At 38.5% G+C, this 24,751-nt stretch overlaps 1 protein-coding gene across 1 annotated transcript in view; it reads right to left on the bottom strand.

Moving 5' to 3' along the window:
- vps35.S (VPS35 retromer complex component S homeolog) overlaps positions 1 to 23,493 on the bottom strand; it is a 38,934-nt gene extending 15,441 nt beyond the window's left edge. The window contains 11 exon segments of the mRNA NM_001096512.1: positions 792 to 999; positions 4,860 to 5,008; positions 5,172 to 5,268; positions 5,965 to 6,074; positions 6,962 to 7,045; positions 8,589 to 8,802; positions 10,747 to 10,929; positions 11,745 to 11,868; positions 12,896 to 12,992; positions 19,975 to 20,073; positions 23,460 to 23,493. Coding sequence (NP_001089981.1) covers positions 792 to 999; positions 4,860 to 5,008; positions 5,172 to 5,268; positions 5,965 to 6,074; positions 6,962 to 7,045; positions 8,589 to 8,802; positions 10,747 to 10,929; positions 11,745 to 11,868; positions 12,896 to 12,992; positions 19,975 to 20,073; positions 23,460 to 23,462 — 1,368 coding nt within the window. The 5' untranslated portion in view covers positions 23,463 to 23,493.
- Between the last annotated feature and the right edge of the window lie 1,258 nt (positions 23,494 to 24,751).

Below are 24,751 nucleotides of genomic sequence, written 5' to 3'. Positions count from 1 at the left end.
CCGTAGCAGTAATATTTGGACACATTAGTGAAATGATCTGCCACTTGGTCTATACTGCTGCCTGTTTGCTGAAGGTGTTTACAATATCACCTTCTAACACCTTCAGCACACAGGCAGCAGTAGTATAGACCAAGTGGCAGATCATTTCACTAACGTGCCCAAATATAACTGCCACGGCTACGTTATTCCTTGTTTAAATGAGTTAAATGATGTTAATGGTTCAAAGAATGTCAGGCTGAATGGTCGGCCCACACACAAAAAGCGCTCTAAAAAGCTCTACAAATTCAAGTGAAAATACCACAAAAGCCTTTCATGGCAAACTTAGCCAAGTAAAATTTGTCAAGATGCTGTAAAAGTCAATTGGAAGAGTGATTATCCTTTTGAAACATTTTTAAACCAATCAGAACGGAAAAGTTTTGCTTTTTTCAGATCGTTCAATGCTTTGATTCGTTCTTATTTTAAATAATTGGATCTTTTAATAAATTCAATCACAATCGTGGTTTTAAATTTTGTGAGTTTTAGTTGTGTTTTCATAAATAAGCTTCTAAGTTTTCCAAATGATGACAGCTATTTTTATATGAAGTGTCTGGATTTTTTTGTCTTAAATGGGTCTAGATACCTTGGCCATATAGTGTAAGTATAGCTAAAAATTTTCTACACAATTAAGAATTGCTTAAAATAACGTACAGCTAATGATAAGAAATCAACAGTTTCGCCGTGCAAACTTAAAATGGAATTCAGTGTATGAATCAGTCACAGGTTTACATAGAATAGTGAAAGTGGGCACTTACCTGCTCTTGAGAGCCAACCTCTGTATTATATTCCAGTGCATTGCTAAGAACATAGCAACTCATGCTCTTCCTAGACTCATAGTCAAAATATTCAAAGAGAGGGTGGAAGTGTTTCAGCTTGAGCACAGTTAGGAGGTTGTTGTAAGTATCAACAGGTATTTTTAAAAGTCTGGTAAGTTCCTTGGAAACAGCGCTGCTTGTGGCGATACTGCAAATACAAAAGCATAAGGTCAGTCTTTACATACAGGACACTGAAGTTTGATCAAACATGTAGCAACTGTTTGTAAATTTTAAAATTAATCATTCCTTACATGAACACCGTCAATTAAAGTCCAGCAATTTCACCTAAGACGTACATGTGTCTTCCAGCACAATGCTCTTCTATTCTGCCCCTCCCTAATCCAGTTCAAGAGTCTTGCATTGCTTTTATGAGCGTAACCGCTTCTTGATTTGAAATGATAATTATATGCAAGGTTTATTCTGCAGGATTTCAGTCAGCAGCAAAGATGGAAGAACAATACGATTCTCACCACCTTCGAAATATACAGCGGCAGCTTGGGCACTACTCAAACTAAATAGGGGGAGAGGTCTTACTTATCTTGTTTATGTTTCTGGAAGTTTTAAATAAAGTTTCCCTTTGTTTCATCAAAACTTTTCTTACTCATCTTTTAGTAAATTGGCAATGTTATGGGGAAAGTCCATTTTTGTTGAGAATATGCCATAATTTAAACGTTCACCCTTTAGTAAATATGCTTTTTAGCTTTGATCAGTCTACTACAGGGTACTACCATACATGCCAAAGCTAAAATTTGCACAGTCTGTGGCTTAATAAGAAAGTGTAATAATTGTGATTCCCATTTTTTATTTTTTTGGACCAAATATCTTCAGTGTTAATATAGATCCATTAAAAAAAATCAAAGGTGTTTGCCATTACAGGTATGGGACCTATTATTCAGGATGCTCGGGACCGGGGGTTTTCCAGGTAATAGGTCTTTCCGTTATTTTGATCTTCATACCTTAAGAATACTAGAGAATGAACCTAATAGGCTGGTGTTGCTTCCAATAAGGATTCATTATATCTTATTTAGGATCAATTACAAAGTACTGTTTTATTATTACAGAGAAAAAGGAAATCATTTTTAAAAATTTGGATTATTTGATTATAATGGAGTCTAAGGGAGACAGCCTTTCTGTAATTCGAAACTTTCTGGATAACAGGTTTCTGGACAATGGAGCCCATACCTGTATTTATTATCCCTTCTGCAGACCATAACCAATCCATATATTTATGGAAGCTGCCATACCAGCATAAAATTCTGTGTAGATTGTAGTATCGACGAATACAAAGAGAATATTAGCAACATATTAACTATTTAAGGGGAAACAAAAGAGAAGCACTACATAAAAAAGGTAAATATGTATATATACACTCACAAAGAAATGCTTTCAGTCCAGTAACAATAAGGTGAAGCAATGATTTTCTATTTTATATACAGCAACATAACATAAGTGTGCGACAGCAATTTCTAGCAGCATATAGTTTACTGATGTTCATTAGTCAACTAGCAAGCAAGATCTTCAAAGTCAAAGAAAACTTGCCCATCTGAATTGGCTTTCCTTTGATTAAGCGCTCTCTTCAGTAGTTCAATCAAACTGCCAGAGGCTTGCTTTCTAAAGCCCGCACAAGCACAAGCCATAAAATATTCATCCTCCATAACACATAAGAACACTTGAGAGTTCAGACCTTCTTGACAGTAGGACCAAACACATGCTGGGAAATGTCTTACACTTTTCTTAGTCTTGAGATTTTGCTGTGGTTCTGCCAGTCAAGTATAAAATTCTGATAAAATTGTACCCAAACGTCTTCAGTGAAAGTCAAAAAGTGCATTCCAATTTAGTTTGTGGGATTTCAGTATCACATTATATTACTTTAAAAAATGTCTCTATTAGCCTATTGCGCTGATTTTATTTCAATTACACAATAAAGAAAAACCTTATTTTCATCTGCAAACCCAGCACAACATAACATAGAACATAAAAAAAAAAATTAAAAACCATTGCTCATTAAATCACGGTTACCAAAGCAACAAGTACTGAAAGCAGCATTTGTCTGACTGTGTTTAGATCTAGTATGCTTTTAAATAATTAAAAGGCAATTATGGGGCACATTGGGTTCTGATCAAAAAATACCTAAATTAATGTAATAAAATGTAAATCCATGCGATTTCTGACTTTCGCTGCTAAACATCTGTAATTCATGTCAGGTTAAATGGCAATAATATTTTGTATGTAGTTCTGTTTATGTCAAAGCGACGCATATAGAAAAAGTTAGTGCTTCTTAATACAGCACAATATAAACACACAAGTACAAAGAAGAGCCTACGACCAAATAATATGTATGTCCAAGCATATAAATGCTGATGTCTATAAGTTTCTGGCTATGGCTTCCTAAGTTTAGGTCATTGAAAGTATCAAACCACACAGCTTGCTGCGCAGATGCCATCTTTTTCTTCACCTCTCTAAAAATAAAACATACTGTACTTTGCAGCAGTGCATTACAATAAAGTCCATGCTTTAAGGGCATAGAACTAAATATTATTATGAGAGGCAAAGTATGTACAGCGGTGCTTGAAAGTTTGTGAACTCCTTACAATTTCCTATATTTTTATATTAATGTGACCTAAATCCTCATCTGATTTCACAAGTCCTAAAAGTAAATGATTTCACCTTCAAATTATATAATAATCCTAAGGATTCACTTACTTTTGCCATATGCAGATAGTTTATTGGATCATTTATTCCAATAAATACACGATCAAATATAATCATTTTTGTTTCATCTGTTTAACTAGGTTTTCTTCATCTACTTTTATGACTTGTTTGAAAATCAGATGATGTTTGGTCACATTCTTATAAAAATATATTTTTAAAGGGTTCACAAACTTTCAAGCACCCCTGTATGCTCAGGCTTACATTGGGTATGGAAAGTTTGTTATTTTTATATATTTACAATAGCGGGTACTATATACACACACACACGTATACATTAGATGCAAACACACATATGTAGTCCTTTTTCTTTACACAGATGGCTGGACTGGTTAGAATAGCCTAAACAACACATGAAGTGAACATCACAATAGTGTTAGCAGAACTAATAATACATTGCTTTTACACAATTTATTAACCATAAGCAGCGTCTAAAAAAAAGGAGATATTTTATAGGTGGCAACTAAAAACACATATAAGGGCAGGAATCCACGGACGATTCCGGGGCGATCCGATGCGCAAAAACGCAGGGGTCAAGTCGGATGCGACGGAAATAAGGTAAGTAATGCTATTGTCGGATCGTGTCGCATTGTTGATGCGACACGACTGTCTCATGCAGACGCAGCATCTGCATCGGACATTTGTGTCAAGCCAACACGATCCGACAGTCAGTGGAATCCTGCCCTAAAGAGTTAAAATACCATTCTTGCCTGAATTTCTATCACTTTTCCCTTAAAAAGTGATCAAAAGATGAGGACACAGGTAATACTGTATGTTCAGGCATTTCTCCTTACATATTCCTGTACAAAGATAAATAAGAGCTGCTATATAATTTTCTCACGCCTGTAAATTCAATAATGAAAAACAACAGCACGCCATCCAACTCTTAATTAAAATGGACACAATGAAGGCGATTTATCAAGGTTTGAATTCGAATTTTTGTCATGATTCAATTTTCTTTTGCACAAAAACTCACAAATTTTAATTATATTTTCAAAAACATTATTAAACACAAAAAAACTCAACATCTAAAAGCTGGCGAGTTCATGTAGAGGTTAATGATGGTTGTCTAAGGCAAAATTCAAGCTTTTTTTTTTTTTATTGGGAGTTTTTTCGAGTTTGAGGGTTTTTTTTATACTTATAAACTGACAAGATTCGATTTTTTAAAGTTTTTTTCCATGATTGTATTTAATCGAGGTTTTTCTAATCTGATTTTTTTGAAAAATTGGGAGTTTATTCAAAGTAGAAAAAAAACTAAAAAGTCACTCTAAGACAGGCCTATCTGTATGCAATACTTACTGTTCGAGGTTGAGCTTGTTAAAGATTTCCACAGTTGTTTCAAGCACTTTATCAACATAATCAACGTGATCTGGATAGCATTTCATGGCAAGATTAATGAGAGACACTTGTAAGGAAACCACATCTTCTGAAGGCATGTCTTGTCTGGACTGTAATGCAAAGTGGAAAAGAAATCAAACCGTTATTTTTCGTCAAAATACACTTTCAAAGGATAAACATAATTCACGTGTGGTTTCAGATTTATTGCTGTCCAGAATCACAGTGTGTCCCCAATGAAATATAACCTCATTACTGCAATAGTATAACTCTTACCTGTATGACTGTGGCCACCTGTTGAGAGAAAATATCAAAGAGCTTGATATCTGGTGGTATTCCGGGCCCATCTTCTCGATGTGCAAACAGAGCTAGCCTGTCAAATAAATATAGAAAATAAAGATATTTACATTTTTTTTTTTGCATTTGGAGACAGGAAAATAGCAAAAGCACAATGAGTGTAACAACAGAGTGTATATGGCACTGGCAAGAACATTGCCATGTGCGAAGTAAACTGCACAGATTTTACATTCTGGCTTTCCAATCATATGCGGCCACTGTGAAGGGAAGAGTTAAATGGTCCAACTTTTTGCACAGAAAAAGCAAAACAGAAACCCCCTCTAGCTTATAAAAATAGAGATACCTCAGCACCAGCATTTGATCCTTTATTAATTCCCATAAGATTTAAAGCACAAAATCTATAATACAATGAGAAAATGACATGGCTACCTTAAACTTCCTTCCTAACAACTAAATGTCTTCTGCACAGAGCACATTGCTACTTATTAATCCCTCCCTCCATTTATCTCAGGAGGTAGTTAAGTCGTGTGAGATAGAAAGGAAAGACTTAATTCTTGTTATCAATCACAAACATAACAGTTACCTCTTACAATACAGAATGCAAAGCAAGAGAGTTATAGTTTAATAGGTCTGTATTAACCACCATGCTGTGTAATTTCCTGATTGAAGCAAAGACTGTAGGGAATGTTTGCGAACAGAGCATTTTGTGGGTACAAATGCCCTAAATGAACCTAGGTAGATTTGCCTTTAAACAAAGGGGCAAAAGTCTTACCTGTCAATTAAAGCAATAATGATATTCTTCACATTCACATTTTGGTGGACCTCAGCACAAGCTCTAAGGAAAGGGTTTAGAGTCTGAAGGTGAAATTCATCTGGAAAAACCTGTGCAAAGGAATTATACATGAATAATGTTTTTCTTAATACAAGGACACAAAAGGAACAAGGTCCCCATAATGACTGAACACACTTGGACATCCAAGACAAACTCTGCAGTGAAAAGGCCTGGTATGGCATAGATGCAGAGGAGCTGTCTCTTGAGATACCAAGCACTAACCAAATCTTAAAGGGATCCTGTCATGGGAAAACATGTTTTTTTCAAAACACATCAGTTAATAGTGCTACTCCAGCAGAATTCTGCACTGAAATCCATTTCTCAAAAGAGCAAACAGATTTTGTTATATTCAATTTTGAAATCTGACATGGGGCTAGACATTTTGTCAGTTTTCCAGCTGCCCCCAGTCATGTGACTTGTGCCTGCACTTTAGGAGAGAAATGCTTTCTGGCAGGCTGCTGTTTTTCCTTCTCAATGTAACTGAATGTGTCTCAGTGGGACATGGGTTTTTACTATTGAGTGTTGTTCTTAGATCTACCAGGCAGCTGTTATCTTGTGTTAGGGAGCTGTTATCTGGTTACCTTCCCATTGTTCTTTTGTTTGGCTGCTGGGGGGAAAAAGGGAGGGGGGTGATATCACTCCAGCTTGCAGTACAGCAGTAAAGAGTGATTGAAGTTTATCAGAGCACAAGTCACATGACTTGGGGCAGCTGGGAAATTGACAATATGTCTAGCCCCATGTCGGATTTCAAAATTGAATATAAAAAAAATCTGTTTGCTCTTTTGAGAAATGGCTTTCAGTGCAGAATTCTGCTGGAGCAGCACTATTAACGGATTCATTTTCCCCATGACAGTATCCCTTTAACAACCTCTTTGAAACAAAGGAGGCAAAGGAGCTCCCTCCAAAAAAAAACTTAAAAAGTCAAGTGTTACATTACCTGAATTATGCACTCCATGAGGTATTCTTGAGCAAGAGCATCTCTGCAGTTTACGATTTGTTCTAATATTCCAGGCAGCACAATCTGAAACAACAAGCAGATTAAGGCTGTGATGCATATATACCAATATAAGAAAGAAAATGGCAACTTTTTCAGGGGTTACATTGTGACAAAATGGGACAAATCCCAATCCAAAAATACTCCGGCTAAAACCTGTCTGAAGTCATGTAGAAGTCAATAGCTTTTTACAATTGGAAGATCTTCAAATGTTTTGGGCAATTTGAAATTGGCTTTTGTGTGTGACAATCCAAAAAAGTTGATTTTCGAGTTACAATTTTGAAAAAGTTGCATGATTCAAATTGTTGCACGTTTTTGTTGTGACTTTTCCCAGCACATGCATTTTTCATTTGGATTTTTTTTAGTAAATTAAGAGCATTCATGTTGGGAGTTTTTTTTAACAAGTTTTGATAAATAACCCCCTTGGACTTTTCACATTGGAATACTTTATACTTATAAGCACCAACTGTGGATTTTAATTAAGTGGTTAAATAGTGACCATTGATTGAGTTAATGGAGTAATACACCAAAGGGAACTGAGATTATATGTAACCCCTAGTGATGTGCGGTTTGGGTAAAATTGAAAGCAAAACTTGCTTACAATTATTTCATCTGTTTGAGTGGAGATTTCTTTTTGAGAAGAGTTACAGAATCTCTATATATAATAAGCATCTGAATGTATACAAGATATTAAAGGGGTGGTTCACCTTCAAATTAACTTTTAGTATGATGTAGAGAGGGATATTCTGAGTCAATTTGCAATTGGTTTAAATGTTTTATTATTTGTGGTTTTTGAGTTATTTAGCTTTTTATTCAGCAGCTCTTCAATTTGAATCTTAAGCAATGTGGTAACTAGGGTCCAAATTACCTTAGCAACCATGCATTGATTTGAATAGGATACTGGAATATGAGTAGGAGAGGCCTGAATAGAAGGATCAGTAATAAAAAGTAACAATAACAATGCATTTGTAGCCTTACAGAGCATTTGTTTTTTAGAAGGGGTCCGCGACGCCCATTTGAAAGCTGCAAACAGTCAAAAGAAAAAGGCAAATAACTATAAGGGCTAGTCCACACGGGGAGATAGCCCTGCGTTTGCGGTCGCGGCGACAAAGCGCCGCGCCAGTCGCCGCGACCGGTGCAGGCGACAGTTTTGTATGGGCGCCTATGTAAAAACGCCTGTGCTAACCACACGAGGCGATGCGCTTTTCAACAGTCGCCTGAAAAAGCCTGGCGAGGCATTTTCAGGCGACTGTTGAAAAGCGCATCGCCTCGTGTGGTTAGCACAGGCGTTTTTACATAGGCGCCCATACAAAACTGTCGCCTGCGCCGGTCGCGGCGACTGGCGCGGCGCTTTGTCGCCGCGACCGCAAACGCAAGGCTATCTCCCCGTGTGGAATAGCCCTAAAACTATAAAGTATAAATAATGAAAACCAATTGAAAATTTGCTTAGAATTGGCCGTTTTAGAACATAATAAAAGTTACCTTTAAGGTGAACCACCCCTTTAAGGGCCGAACAAATATATTCATAAATTATAGAACTCACATGCACAAAGATAATAATGAACCCCACCTGTTTGTATCTTTCCACGTTTACACCTTCCAGTTGGCTTAGTCTCACTAAGTTTGTTCCCACCAAGATTCGAAGCTCCTGTCTCTCTCGTTCCCTCTTCTCTTTGTCTCGACTGTGACCTTGGTGCTGCATTCTTACCCACAGCTTGTTCATTTCCGCAAAATTCAGTAACACAAAATCCATTGAGTCGCTGATGTCTCCGGTTACTTCCTCGCTGTAAATTTGTAAAATTATTGCAAGAATTATACAGTTTTAACTGATAAATCACTGTACCCCATCATTAAAAAAATTTTTAGACCTAGAAAATAGCGCTTGGCTTCCCAATGGTACTGTTGTCCTGTAATGTTTTTGTCAGCAACATACATTCTATTGTTGGCAGTTAAAGGAAAAATAAACCCTTATTCACTGGCGATAGGGTGCCAATAGGATCCCTGCTGCCAACATGTCCTTGCCTTGTCTACAGAAGCACTTTTTTTGTCTCCCTCTATAAAAGCCTCTTCCGAAAGGGAAAAAGAAAGGCTAAAATTAAGTAAGCTTTACCAAAAAGGTCTATATAAATACACCAATAAACCCTCAAAGTAATGGTGCTCCTTTGTCAAAAGGAACAAAGCATTTCTTTCTTTTTATTGTGGACTTCTGTCAGACTTCCCTTTTTCATCTTAAACCTCCAGGGCTAGGGCTTGAGCATGTTCAGTTTGCTCCTCTATCTCACTCTTTCTACCCCTCCCTGTTGTAATCTGAGCCCAGAGCTATGAGAGAGCAGGGAGAGACTCAGACAGGAAGCAATATTGCACCAAGCTAATATGGCAGCTGCTAGTCTAAGGGTGGTGGCACATGTGGCTACTGGGGGGGGATTAGTCGCCCAGCAACAAATCGCCTCTTCTTCGGGCGACTAATCTTCCCTAAACGCCTTCCCGTTGGCTAGAATGTAAATCACCTTTGGGATGGCACTCGGATTGCCTCTGCTTTCCGATTGCCTCTGCCTTTTTCCTCTGACTCATTTGAGCTATCAAATGGGGGGTCACTGAAGGCTGCACATTTATTGATTTTGCTACATTTCTTAATCATCTGTCTATTCAGGCCCTCTACTATTCATATTCCAGTCTCTTATTCAAATCAATGTGTGGTTGCTAGGGTAATTTGGACCCTAGCAACCAGATTGCTAAAGTGGCAAACTGGGAAGCTGCTGAATAAAAAGCTAAATAACTCAAAACACCCAAATAATAAAGAATTAAAAACCAATTACAAATTCTCAGAATATCACTTTCTACATCATACTAAAAGATAACTCAGAGGTGAACAACCCCACTGTACATTTATCTAGGTCTTTGAATAATTACGCTAAACAAAATAAGTAAAAATATGGAAGCATGGATTCATTGTAATAATGAAGCAAAGATTGAAAACTGCCTATTTTCAAATTACAGAAAACTAGCCAGTACAAATTGCAATTGCATATCAATTTAACATCTAAATGAAGTGAAATCATTTGGCCAAAAATCTGAAATTGCTAGTGTCCCGTTTTCTTCATACAAAATTACACAAGTGAAAAGAACACTATGGGGCAGATTCACTAACTTCGAGTGAAGGATTCGAATGAAAAAAATTCGAATTTCGAAGTATTTTTTGGGTACTTCGACCATCGAATTGGTTAAATTCGTTCGAATTCGAACGAAATCGAACGAATCTAAGTAAAAATCGTTCGACTATTCGACCATTCGATAGTCGAAGTACTTTCCCTTTAAAAAAAAATTCGACCCCCTACTTCGGCAGATAAAACCTACCGAAGTCAATGTTAGCCTATGGGGAAGGTCCCCATAGGTTTGCTAACCTTTTTTTGATCGAAGGATTTTCCTTCGATCGTTGGATTAAAATCGTTCGAATCATTCGAAAAATCCTTCGATCGATCGATCGCAGGATTAGCGCTAAATCCTTCGACTTCGATATTCGAAGTCGAAGGATTTCAATTCGAGGGTCGAATTTCGAAGTATTTTTAACTTCGAAATTCGACCCTTAGTGAATCTGCCCCTATGTGAGACATAAGCCTTACACCGAAAAGTATTTAAACATTGCCTTAAAACATTGTAAAAAAAAAAAAAAAACGTTAAATAGGTATAAAAAATAAAAGCCACGTAACAAGGAAAAGAAGTTTGCTTACTCTGTCTGCTCCCCTTCATCTGGCAAAATATTCCTGGTGCATTGCAAAAGGTAATTCCGGAGAAAGAGTCCCCTTAAAGGATGTTGCACACCACGACACATCTCTACCATATCTTTCAGAATGTCCTTCCTTGACTGGGAAAAAGACTTGACATACACCACTCCAACAGTGATCAGCAAGTAACTGATAAAAGTCACAAACAAAACACAATCAGACACATTATGCTTTGCATCTACAAATTCTAACTAAAACACTAATTATTACCAAAAGTAAAAAGTAAGCTCATTCCCAATTTATTCTGATATGATGATAATAATTATAATAATAATAATAATTAAAGGGCACTTTAAGTTAACACGGCTAATAAGTGCATGTATAAGAGTAACTTCTACAATAGATGAATAAGAAAAGAATACTCATCTGTATACATAATCTTAGTATCTCAACATACAAAATCAGATGGCACTGTGCTACAGTTAGTAATATTTATTGGGATCACAATGCTTTAGGAATCACTTGAAAAACCTTGACATTAGTGATGTGTGGGTCTTTTCTCGACCCACACCCTTCCCTAACCCAGCGCGCACCCCTCTTTATATACCTAAACCCTCCCTGCCCCGATGTGACATCACAAATGAGGTGGGCCTGCAAAAGTATAATAAAAGCAGTTTCCAGAGGCGGAAGTGGGGCAGAAGAAAGTCCGGGGATGTTCTATGGAAGTCGGCCTGAACCCAATGTTCTTCAACCCCGGCCCACACATCACTACTTGAGATATTATGTTCAGAAATAAATAATACAAATTGTAACCCATGCCTTTTGGTTTGTGGCATCCTACTACGTTCATTTCTATAGAGGCGAAAAAACAAGGTACTGGCACTTAAAAGGCAATTGCCAACAAACGAAAAGGTCTTTGTGTTCCAGCAAGCAAAACAACCCTGTTGTGTATCTAACAGTGAATCGCAAGCTGCAACTAAAATATGAGAAACAACTGTACTTACAGCCTGGGAATAATATTTCCAGCATATTGTACAAGCTCATAGAGATCAGCTACTTTTCTTCCTTTTGCAAACTCGTCCGTAAGATACACCTCTAAATAGTGCAACTCATCTGATATAGCCATGTCTTATTACCTCTCTGTTAAGAACAATAACACAACTCACACAAAAAGCATAGAACAGCTAGCACTTTTCCCAAGAACCGTGTTCAGAATTTGTCATTCCTATAAATGTTGCAAGGTTTGTAAAGATATTCAGAACCCTTTTGTGCTTAGCTAGAGGTGTTTTTCCCCTGTGTGTAGAAGGTTTTTTTTATGCAAGGACATGGACGTGATTGCTTTGTTTGGCAAAGCTATCCCGTTCACCAGGTTAAGGTACACAGGGGACAGCAAAGGAAGGCATTTCTCAAAAAAAAAAGCTAATTGGTGCATGTAACTTATTATGCTTGTTGCGACTCTGATGTTGGTATTTTCAGGAGATTTGTCATACATGGTAACAAAGATTTAAACAAGTAACACATTTCCTTATGTGCCATCAACCTAAACTCCACCCCAGTCTGTAGCTGTAACATGGCTAGGAAGAAGGCTGCTGCTGGGAAAAAAAATCCTAAGTAACTAAGACATTTGAGTTATACAGGCTCTTAAAGCTTTTAAACAGAGCACGTTTTCAACATGATCCCAAAAAGAAATATTGTACATGCTGTGCCTAATTTACTGTGTTTGATGCAGATGCAGTTTTGCTGCTACTATTCACCAGTATCCTTACTTCTTCCACAATATAAAGGATAGGCCTCCTGTAGAATGTATGTCCATGGAGTACTTAATTGCTTGGGACCTCATCAAAAAAAGTGCATGAGTTTACTTATAATGCATATTTGAACACAAAAAGAAAATCTCTCTCTCCCTTTTCTATAGCTCTGGACATTACCACTTTGTATTCAAAATTGTATTCGATTGAAATCAGGCTACAGATTTCTTTAGGTGCAATACTCACCCCAAAAGCACTATGATAGTGTCATACATTTTCAATAGAAGTAAAAAAATAAATGCTATCAATTTGAGAAAAAAAGCAGCAAAGCTAATCACAGCCAGCAACTGCAGGCTCACTATCTATATCCTGCAAGTAAATCACCATCACTGAGATGAAAAGGATACACAGCTCGTAATAGCTCTTTGGAGACAACATTGAAGTCCGCAGCTCACCAAGCATGTTAGAGGCGTGTTTCAGAGCATCCATCAGTTTGTTTTTATCCTAAGGAAATAAAAATGATATTTTAATATGGGCCCAAAAAAACTGGGTATTCAAAATAAAAATACAAATGTTTTAATGAAGCAACATTTAAAAATGTCTAAGGTATCCATAATGACCCTTTTCAATAGTGCTTTTATAGGATTTTTCACCTTCCAACCATTTTACAGTTCAGTTGTTTCCAGATAGTTCACTAGAAATAATGCCTTTTTAAAATTATACTCTCTTTACTATTTGTGGCTATTTTTTTCTTATATCCAAGTTAAAAGTTAATTTTTTTAATTCTTATGTCTTTTTAAGGCATAACTCAGTAAAATGGATCCATTTTTATCTTGGGCCCTACTGAGCAAAATCCCAGTTTCATTAAAGGCACTAATTGATACAATAGTAGCTAATGTTTCACAGATGCTGCTGAGAAATGTATAAAGTAAAAGTTCAGCATCAGCACCTGGATTAAAAAACTAAAAACACCAGAGAGAGGAACATTAAACGTTAAACTTCAATATTGGAAAGACAGCAAAAAAAAAAAAAATGGAAAGCAAATTGAGAAAGCCAGTAGGATGACTGGTGAAACGTCTTCAAGAAAAAAACAGCAAGTCCAGTTGATTTGACTTTCTATAGATATACCATGACCGGGATGAACGAGATATTTCATAAACAAATTGGAAAAAGTCTTTATACTGAAAACAACTGAAATTATAACAGGGTTTAACTCTAAGGAACTATGAAGTAACATGGTAAAAAATTACTTGTTCCAGTAATCAAGAACAGTTCTACAGATCTACGGCAATTAGAATACAGGTTTTGACTATATTAAGCAAAATGCTTGGGACCTGGGGTTTTCCGTAAAAGGGATCCTTCTGTAACTTGCATCACCATAATTTAATTTAAAGCAAAAATATGTATTAACAATAACAAAAATAGGATTATATTGCCACCAGTATTAGGGTTAAACATTTCAAGAACATTAACAAAACTTTTTGACTTCAACACTAGCAAAACGAAAAGTGTTTTAAAAGATAATTTGAGGAGTGTGTAATTGTAATTAAATGCATATTAATAACATATGGGGGCCTAAATGACAGTAGCTGAACATTTCTAAAGTCAGTCAGGCTGCATGAGTCATCTTGATCCTTTAATGATCACCTTTAAGCACAACAGTTGACTCAAAGGACTAATAACTAATCATTTTTGACCTTTCGTATTATATGTTTTGTTCGTGTACAATAGTTTCTTTGAAGTAGAAGCCTTTGTTTTTCAACTTTCTTGCATGCTTATCAATTTTGCTGTGTTCAGCCTTTTGTCTTTTCAACCACACTGATCCGGTTAAAATATTTATATTGAAGAAAATATTTATACAGACCAACAAAAATGGAATAAAAAAAAAAAACAGCGCAAGAAAACGTTTGTTGAGATTCTCATTCACCTCAAATGTCAGGGAAAAAAATGTTCACACAAAAATCTTTAATAGTTAGGACTTTTGAAGGCAATCCGCTTTAAAAAAAAAAAGTAAAAATCCCCAGTGTTTTTTTACAACTTTAATGAATTTCCAGCATACAGGATATGATGCCACGAACATAAGATAGAGGAAGATGTAGCTTTGTTTTATTAGTTTGCCTGGCTTGAAGTAAACTCTGGCGAAAAAGGTAACGTTCAGTAAAATTTGCACCTTAATGAATTTGTCGAGTAATGGCCGTTCACTAGAGCGAAAAGTCACCTGCCTCTAGGGTGTGAATGAACAATAGTGACGGTCTCGTTCCCTAGCGAATTGTCCTCTACCCCTGTTAGCGAATTGGATATGTCCCTGCGGATGGGATTTCTAGCGAATTGTCCCTAGCGTTGGCCACTTCACCCTTTAGTGAATTTGCCCCATTGACTTGTAACCAAGATCTTTCAATCCGTCGGTAGAGAAGCAGTAACACCAAGACTACCGTTGATGCTGGAAAACAGGACAGGTGAAAGAGCTGGGGTGTCTGAAAAACGTAGAAGGGTTTTTAATAGGGATGGGCGAATTTGACCCGTTTCGTTAAAAATTTGCCGTGGGCAAAATGTCGCAATGCCCTTTAAATGTTGTATGTATTTTGACGCACAGCGTCATACGTCATTTTTTCAGCAAAACAAGGCGAAAAAATTCGCCCATCCCTAGTTTTTAATAAACACTGCATACTTGTCTGCTTTAAACCCAGCAACAGACTAGGGCAACAATTGGTTCACCCAAAAGATCCTATCCCAGGGGCAGCCAGGGAGACAGGACCGGACATGGGGTAGGCGAAAGAGCAGGTACGTGCCTACTCTGCCTACCCCTAGTTCCGGCCCTGTGCTTGAGGGATCAGCACCCTCCCAAACCAAGTGAATACACCGGCACACACAAGGCGAGGGACAACCCTTGCTTGTCTATTGCAGAAGTGCAATATGCTTGTCAAAGGGGTTACTACTCAGAAACTTTGCATTTCTGCAATAAACACACAAGGCTTGTCCCTGCTTGTAATCGCATGTGTGCCAGTGTATTCACTTATTCAATGTATGGCTTTGTACACTGCAATTAAAGAATCTTATGGGAATAAACTTTAAAAAAAATGTTAAAAAGTGCAAAACCAATATAACAGAAATGGGAGATTAGTGAATTTCAGTCAATAGCTGCATTAAAATGTCACATAATGCAAACAAATTATAAATATTTATAATATATTTAAATATGAGATGTCTCTTGGCAGGAGATCCTCACTGAAGGCATAAAGAAGGACTATGCAACCCAAATGTGCATTAGTCCAAATCCAAGTGCCTGGCAGTATTGAATCAGAACCCTTAGTCACATAAACAAGGAAATTTGATTTTTTTTTTTTACTGCAATTCTTTTTAACTCTGCATTACGATATTTTGGGATTTGGACAAATCTTCCAACAGAATCAAATATGCAAATTAATGTTTGGATTCAGTTTTTGTTTGAATCCCAAAATAGTCAATTCAGTGCATTCATTCCATCATACAAAATGTGGATTGTCATATTTTTGGCATAAATATGCAACTGTTAATGGAAAATATCAAACTAACATTTCTGAAAAAATTTACATATGTCTTCAAAAAGAAAGGAAAGAGATTTGATAATTCCTGGAGCTGGCTGGAGTTTTTTTTCCTAAAATCATATTTATATGTGTATTTATGGCAAAAAAACAGTGGGCTATTTGAAGCTAACTTGTGTTCTGTATATTTGGAATCTGCAAAAATAGTTATTCAAAGAACTTCATAGTCATTTCCACATGGTTTATAAATATAGAAATATATACAAAAAGGGCATCGTAATTGAATCAACTAATGATTAAATTACACAGAATTAGCAGCATGCATGTCATGTCTGTTGGGTCTGATTGTTTTTCATTACTCTACTACACCTACTAGTAAATTATTTGCCATATACAAATATACTTTCTACCAAAAACAGTGACTGATCAGGGTAATGATGTTGGACTGAGACTATACTGAACACATCTGTAAAAGGTTTTTTAGTTTTAAAAACAAGGTTTTACATTATAGGGAAAAATGGTTATATACTGTATAACATGCACATATAAGACACTGTCTAAAGGTGGCCATACACGGATAGATCCGCTCGTTTGGCGATGTCGCCAAACGAGCGGATCTCCCTCCGATATGCCCACCTTGAGGTGGGCAATATCGGGCTGATCCGATCGTGGGCCCTAGGGCCCAACGATCGGATCCTAGCGTTCGCCAAACGGGCGGTCGGATCGCGGGACCGCATCAACGAACAGATGCGGCCGCGATCCGACGGGATTTTTAACCCCATCCGATCGAGATCTGGCCGACTTTCGGCCAGATCTCGATCGGGGAAGCCCGTCGGGGGCCCCCATACACGGGCCAATAAGCTGCCGACTTGGTCTGTCGGCAGCTTTTATCGGCCCGTGTATGGCCACCTTTAGGCAGTTTTATTTTAAAGTTGTTTTTTTTCTGTAAAAATAAAATCTATACACACAAAAAGCATCCCACTGTTCTCCTATAATTTTCATTAACAGAGGGAGGTCGGCAGTAGAAACTTGAAAGCAAGTTAGCGTCCATATTCAAATGTACACAATGTGCAATGTCAATTTTCTACGTTGGCATCTGCCGAAAGAAGCGTTCGATGAGATCAAACAAAATAACAGAAAAAAAGTTACAGAATAAAATCGAACATGAACAGTAAACGTGTCTACATCTAGGTGGCGAGAATTTGAGCTTGACAGACAGCAGGAAGAATTAATCAGTTGTGTTCACACTCCACATTGCAAGTCTTTTCTTAGTCAAAATATTTTAAAAGGTCATATTTGAATGCCATTAATGTGCCTGGGTGAGATCTGCGCTGTGTGCCTCATGTCAGATTAAAAATCTGGTGGGAGGTGCAGTAATGGCAGAAGCTTGGTGCTCCATTCTTACAAAAGGCCTAAGGCATTAGTGCAAAGTATGGTGAACTCTATAGCTTACCTACTACAGTTATGTTCACATGAGAAAATAAATGATTTATTAATATGACTCCTATACCTAACATAACATTTTCATATAGCAAACACAGCAGTAGCTGCGTATTCCAAACCACTGACTTAGTCCAGAAAGGCCACTGGGGCTCATTTAATAAGGGTGAGGATACACAGAGCTACAAGTAGCAGCTATTTGTCACAGCAACAAAATAGACAATGGTGAAAATTGGCTTTGCTAAGTCACTGTGTGTTTTAGCAGAGGCAATTCTTATTATTGTCTATGGGACAGTGTTTTTATGCATTTTGTCACCACAATCAGTAGCTGCTATTAGCATCTTCCTGCGTCTTCACCCGACTTGCCAAATTTGTCCTAGTTACTTGTAGAAATCAGTCATTAATTAGCTTTAATCACTCTGCTGCAGGTAAAATGCTAAAAGAAAAACTTGCTGTGGGTTACTGCACCAAAACAAATTGGCTCATTATTAATAAATGTGCTTTACTGACGACACATGCTCCTCAAGCTAACATTTATTACCTGTACAACAAAACTCCTGTGGAACTTAAAAAGACACTAACCATAATGCACAATGTAACTTTTGATCCAGTTAGCCATGAAAAAAGAAAAATACATCCACCACTAAAACTCTGATTAGATCATATCACAAAGGGAGAGTGGAACACATAATTCAGCCGAAACACAAACGTTAACATGCTACCTATACTTTCATTAACAATTATCACCACTGGAACAAATAAGGAATGGTCTCTATTTGGGGCTGGGCTGGTTTCCGATGGCCGAGTGATTGTATCAGCCCTAGTTGTAGGTGGCCAAACTGAGCAAAGATGTAATGGCAAAAAATAAAACATCTTTATACTGTTCCCTAGTTGCAAAGAAAGATATCTCGAATATAGTCATTAAAAAATGTGTGCCCTTTATATAAAAAAGCTGACTGCTGCAAACACAGTTCTTTAGACGGTCACCGGCTGCTGAGCAGGGAAACAATTGCATTTTCGAAAGGTAGGGAAGCATTTTTCATGGTTATTTTAAGTTTTATTTGTCTACCTGGCTAACCTTTGCCATTCTCTACTTAATCGAAGACCCCCCACCCCATCTTCCTTCCCAGCAGTGTAAATCCCAGGCAGCACTGCTCCTTTCCCTGCTCGGCAGCCGGCAACAGTCTAGACTAGAACTGTGTCTGCAGAAGTCAGAGGGAGTAAAGTGAAGGGGAATAATACTGCATACATCTTTCTTTGAAACTAGGGAACGGTATAAAGAGGTTTTTGCCTCCTCTTTAAGTTAAATAGGGTAGGAGAGTTATGTAAAAATCCTGAAACCAAGAAATCAGCCAGAAAACAAACTTGGTCAAAACCTTGTCTTCCAGCATGAGAATAATCCAAATAACACCTACATAGCTAGGGTCTTTTTATAGAAACTGGGCAAATTTTAGAAAGCTGCATGTAGTACAATGAAAGTAAATATATAATTATTTACCATGGGTTACTGATCAGGGCTTTAACTTTACCCCACCTGCTCCTTTACATTTGTTTAAATCCCAGCAAGTAAAGCACATTGCTTGCAGAAATCCTGGGTACACAAGTAAATCTTTATGGTGGCATTTTTGAGTGATTACCCATGATCGCCACATGTAATTTGTTTTACATGCAGCAGTTCCAACAGATATGAAGTGGGTGGTATTGTCAGATGCTTCATTGCCCGCTGGAGAGGTCATTTCCCAACAAACAATGACATCCTGTGTTAAAGGACAAGGAAAGTCAAAAAAAATAAAATCCCATTTTTACTTTCTTTAATGAAAAAGAATCCTATCTCCAGTATACTTTAATTAAAAAATGTGTACGGTTTTTATAAGAAACCTGACTGTATGCAGTGAAATTCTCCCTTCATTTCCTGCTGTGGATGGAATTTCCAGATGGTCCCTAACTGCTGAGCAGGGAAACATTCATACTTATGAAAAGCAGGGGGAGCCCCCACCTTACTTACCAGCCATGCAGAACTCAAGTAGCTTTGTTTATGACGATCCCTAAGCAGCCCAGACCACACTGAGCATGTGCAGGGTCAGGCAAAGATGTTTAACAAAGTTACAAGATGACAGCCCCCTGTGGCCAACTTTGAAAGCATAAATCATTTGTTTGATTAGGCTTTGTGGTGCAGTAAGTTCATGTTTATATTTAGTATACAAAATACAGCATTTCTAGCCTTATTCTATTTTAGACTTTTCTTGTACTTTAAAACACCCTAAACTTTTGATTCAACTTTAATTTGATTTTGGTAAACTTTTGACCGACAGGAAAGAAAATATGATAAATAAAAGCTGAAATAAATTGCCCTCTGAGCATTAATTTGAAAAGACCTCATAAATAAAGTAGATACCCTATTTGACTTAACACAGTCACTACTTGGTAATATGATGTAGAAATTGTAGAATATTTAGTTTGAACTCAATTTTGAATATAAATTATAAATCATTTGCACGGAAATCTTCTCCATATAGACTCCTTACCAAGCATCTTTTCATCTGGAAAGACTGAACCTTCACAGCCTGAACGGCTTCATCCAGGAGCTTCTCCTGCTCATCCTGGGGGGATTGCTGGGTCGTCGGCTGTAACACATGAAATATATAAATTTTTAATCCAGCAATTTTTTATACAATACTTGTCTGCATCACTCAAGGGGTATTATCAGTTGTGAGTGGCCACTTAAATGCAATACTGTAGTCAGATGTCATAAAAAGATTGCAGTTAAGAAAGGCCATAAAAGAAAAACCTATGCTGCATACCTTAGAAAGCAATAGCCCACAAACTCACACTGATGACAAAACAATGTTTATAGATCGGTGCAACTTATTGTAATATACATATTGTACTTGAGACTAGCCTTACAGGAAAACTAAGGAGTGCAAATATGCATTCATCTCCAATAATGCCGTGGCTACTTTTCGAAGTGGCCAGGAGTTTGCACTGCATATTTTTCCCCAGAGGCTATTCACATATCCTCTGTACCAGAGACCTGCTGGCAGGAAAAAGTCCTATCAGTCATTACCCTTTGAGTCTGGCCCATCAACTTGCACAGGCATTTTAATTTAAAGAAAGGAAAGCAACAAAAGAGCAACAAAGTGTATGAGAAACAAAGGTTGGAACTGGAAAAGGGTCACTGAAAAACAAAGGAAAAATTCCTAATAGTTGGATGATGGCTTAGGGAAGCAGTGGGCACACAGGCTGAAGGCTCAGCTGCTCTCGGCCTGCGTAATTTTGATGGCTAAAGCTGGCCATAGACTCAAAGATCTGATCGTACGAATCAACGTACGATCGGACTTTCCCATCTCCCGACCCTCCACTAATCATTCAGATCAGTCTTTACCATTCCGATCAAATAAGAACAGATCACCCAATGTTCTGCCCCTGAAAGCAATCGTACGATACTTATGTCTGCCAACACTAGTGACAGTCTCCCTCTGAAAATCGTACGATCGGCAATACACGCAGAGATATTATCGGCAGGCGACAGAAATTTTCTAACCTGTCCGATCGACCAAACGACCGATCTCCGACGGACGAAAAATGTCGGGACTCTCCACACACGGTCCGAAAATCGTACGAATCCACGATTCGTACGATCGGATCTTTGCGTCTATGGCCAGCTTAAGAGAAGTGGATCTCCTCCCTGCCCTTGCCCCATTCATTTGAATCCAATCAGCCTGTGTGCGCACACACAGCAGAGAGCAGCAGAAGTCAGCTTAGAGATGCCTCATTTTGTGTATTTGTGCTGACCTCCGTTGTGGTGGTGCGCACACAGGCTGAACAGATTCAAATCAATGGAGCAGGGTCAGGGAGCAGATTTGCTGCATATTTTTGCAGGCTTAGAGCAGCTGAAGACTTCAAATGGTGTGCCCATAGCCTAAGTAGTTGGGAAGAGAAGAATTGTGAGGAAGCAACAAATATTAGGGGCCCTGGCAGATGAGAAAATGTGTCACCCGCAGTAAATTTGTGCTACTGTGGAAAAAATCTCCTGAAATGCCTGAATAGCTGCAAATACAATCCTGCGCCCAGGGGATTTCAGGTTCTAAGGGGGGCCCGGCTGTGCTGCAGAAGAAGCACCAGAAAAGACGAAGCCACAACAGCAAAGAACAAAGAAGAACACTCTCCAAGGAGCATGAAGGTCTGCCGAAATTTACAGGTAGGTTTCACTGAACACCAATGTTCTTTTTTTTAACACCCTGGCCACCAATTAACTCTGTATGTATTCCCTAGCTACCAATGTTTTTTTTAACTTGTAGGGGCCCTGGGCACCAATGTTTTTTTAACTTTTTGGGGGGGGGGGGCTAGCTGCCAATGTTTTTTTTTTAACTTGTACAGGGGGGGGGGCTGACCACTGAATGTTTAGGGTGCCCTGGCACTAATATTTTTTTTAACTTCTAGGGCCCTGGTCACCAATGTATTTTTAACTTGTGGGGGTTGCCCTGGCCACCAATGTTTTTTTTTAATTTATACAGGTGGCCCTGGCAACCAATGTTTTTTTTTGGGGGGAGTCCCTGGCCATCAGTGGGGTGGGCTCTGGGGAGGGTGGGGCCCAGATAATTTGGGGATATGGGGCCCTGAAATTTCTGATGGCAGCACTGTGGGCAGATGTGGTGGAATGAGGGGACAGAATCTGTCTTTTTTGTTTTGACAATCTCACCATCCCCATTTTCATAATATAAGCATTTCTTTCTAGCAAAGAATCTAGCATGCCATTAGAAAAAAAAAATGGAATCTAAAAATGAAAAATGTAATTGTGGATTAACGCATAGGCTAAACTAGGATATAGCCTAGGGTCCCACAGTGCTCAGGGGTTCATGGAGTATTTTCAATGATTGTTTTTATTTTCTTTTAAAAATTAACACTACTCCAAGACAGCACCGAAGTCAGACAGCTATGCTGACCCCCCCTTCCCCCTGTGCACAGGCGGTACTTGCTTGTTGTCCCGGAAGAAGTTTAGTCAATGTGTGTGCATATCTGTACTGTGTGTGTGCTCAAGCTCCCTAAGGGCTCTTACAGACGAGTGTTTTTCCCTGCGCTCCACTGCATTCCAGTTTCATGCGTTCAGCCGCAGGGGAGCGCAGGAGTAGATGCACGGAATTCTTTTCAATGTGGCTGTACTCACACAGACGCATGTAACCGCTATGCAGTTTGCAATTTCGGCAATCTGGTTGCTAGGGTCTAAATTAACCTAGCAACCATGCATTAATTTGAATAAGAGACTGGAATATGAATTGGAAAGGGCCTGAATAGATAGATAAGTAATAAAAAGTAGCAATAACAATATATTTGTAGCCTTGCAGAACATTTGTTTTTTAGATGGGGGTCAGTATCACCCCCCCCCCATTTGAAAGCTGGAAAGAGTCAGAAGAAGAAGGCTAATAATTTAGAAACTATAACTAGATACTAGATAATGAAGACCAATAGAAAATTTGCTTATAATACAAACAGTCAGGCTGATACAGCTTTTAAATAGCAATTACATTGTCAAATAACAATAAAGCCATTGAATAACTGTAATGAATGTATAATGTATAAGAGGTGCTTAGAATTACACTTTTTCTCATTACAACAAAATGCTACTACTACTAAAGTTCCCTCTCATAAGCGCATTGGGGCATACGGAGTTGATAGTTAAATGAACAGTATATAGCAAGTTGTGTAACGCTACATACATTACATTAAGCAACTAGGTGACTGTGAGAAGGAAAGGGCGTCGGTATCACGAATGGCCATTCAGTTAGATAAGCAATATACACGAGACAGAGGGAGGAGAGCGGATTCGCCACCTTCCTGCAGTTGATCCAGTAACCAGGCCAGGCTGGGCCTGAACATTCCCCGCAGCACAGACGCAGTTTGCACTTCTACCCAAAACGGCTTCATTAGCCCCGTGCGCATTTTAATACCGACTCTGCTATGGGGGGATCTTTTTTTTAGTCACCTAGCCTGCTGCACAAAGGGTTAAACTCACCATGATCACTCTGCTTCCAGCTCTAGAACGGAGCAGCTTTGAGGAAGTGATGATGTCAAAGTCATGTGATCAATATGTGGGCGGGAGGGTAAAGTCACATGGGGAAGTGTCTAGTTCCTAACCAGTACTTAGGAACGCCCATCATCACGGGAGCATGTGACAGCCTGGGGTGGGGGGATGCTGTTGTTGCTGCTCTTGTTTGTAGGCAGAATCCAGTTCAGAGTTGACAGTTTTCCCAGCCAAATTGGGCTACTAATTTAAAGCCAGTTGGGTTTTGAAAGTACAATTTAGCCACGGTACAGGTTTGGACTACCTTTTGGGCAAGTTTTGACTTGTGCATGTTGGGAAAGTAGTTTTTGTTTAACAATTTGCCAACTGCCAAGTTTAATGTAACACTACAATACCCAGCATGCAACGGGACTGACTTCTGTAGAAGTTGGGAGTTACCAGATTTTGGGCTCTGTACCCCAGTCAGAGCCGGGCCAGGCGCCCTAGGCAATCTGGCCGGCCACGGTGCCGGCTGAGTGCATGCGCAAAACTATGCTCAGGTGCGCATGCTCGAATCTGCAGAAGCGCAATTACGGAGAAAATATCAGTAGTCAGGCAGAGACGGGACCGGACAATGGGGTAGGCGACAGAGAAGGTACGTGCCCCCCCCAGCTTTGCACCCTAGGCACGTGCCTACTCTGCCTACTAGTTCCGGCCCTGACCCCAGTTTCCAGTTACTCCTAAAGGAACAGTTCAGTGTGAAAATAAAAACTGGGTAAATAGATAGGCTGTGCAAAATAAAACGTGTTTCCAATATAGTTAGTTAGCCAAAAATGTAATGTATAAAGGCTGGAATGACTGGATGTGTAACATAATAGCCAGAACACTACTTCCTGCTTTTCAGCTCTATAACTCTGAGTTAGTCAGCGACTTGGAGGGGGGCCACATGGGACATAACTGTTCAGTGAGTTTGCAATTGATCCTGAGCACTCCGCTCAGATTCAAAAGCAACAGATATGACCCATGTGGACCCCCCCTCAAGTCTCTGATTGGTTACTGCCTGGTAACCAGGGTAACCAGTCAGTGTAAACCAAGAGAGCTGAAAAGCAGGAAGTTGTATTCTGGCTATTATGTTACACACACAGTTACTCCAGCCTTTATACATTGCATTTTTGCCTAACTAACTATATTAGAAACATTTTTTTATTTATTTATCTATTTAGCCAGTTTTTGTTTTTAAACTGAACAATTCCTTTAAGCATTCTCACAGCTTTCCTCAATTTCAGACAATTTTGGGGCAAAAA

Source organism: Xenopus laevis, chromosome 4S (assembly GCF_017654675.1).
Source record: "Xenopus laevis strain J_2021 chromosome 4S, Xenopus_laevis_v10.1, whole genome shotgun sequence".
NCBI lineage: Eukaryota > Metazoa > Chordata > Amphibia > Anura > Pipidae > Xenopus > Xenopus laevis.
The sequence above is the reverse complement of the archived record's forward strand: the minus strand, read 5'-3'. Positions and strand labels throughout refer to the sequence as shown.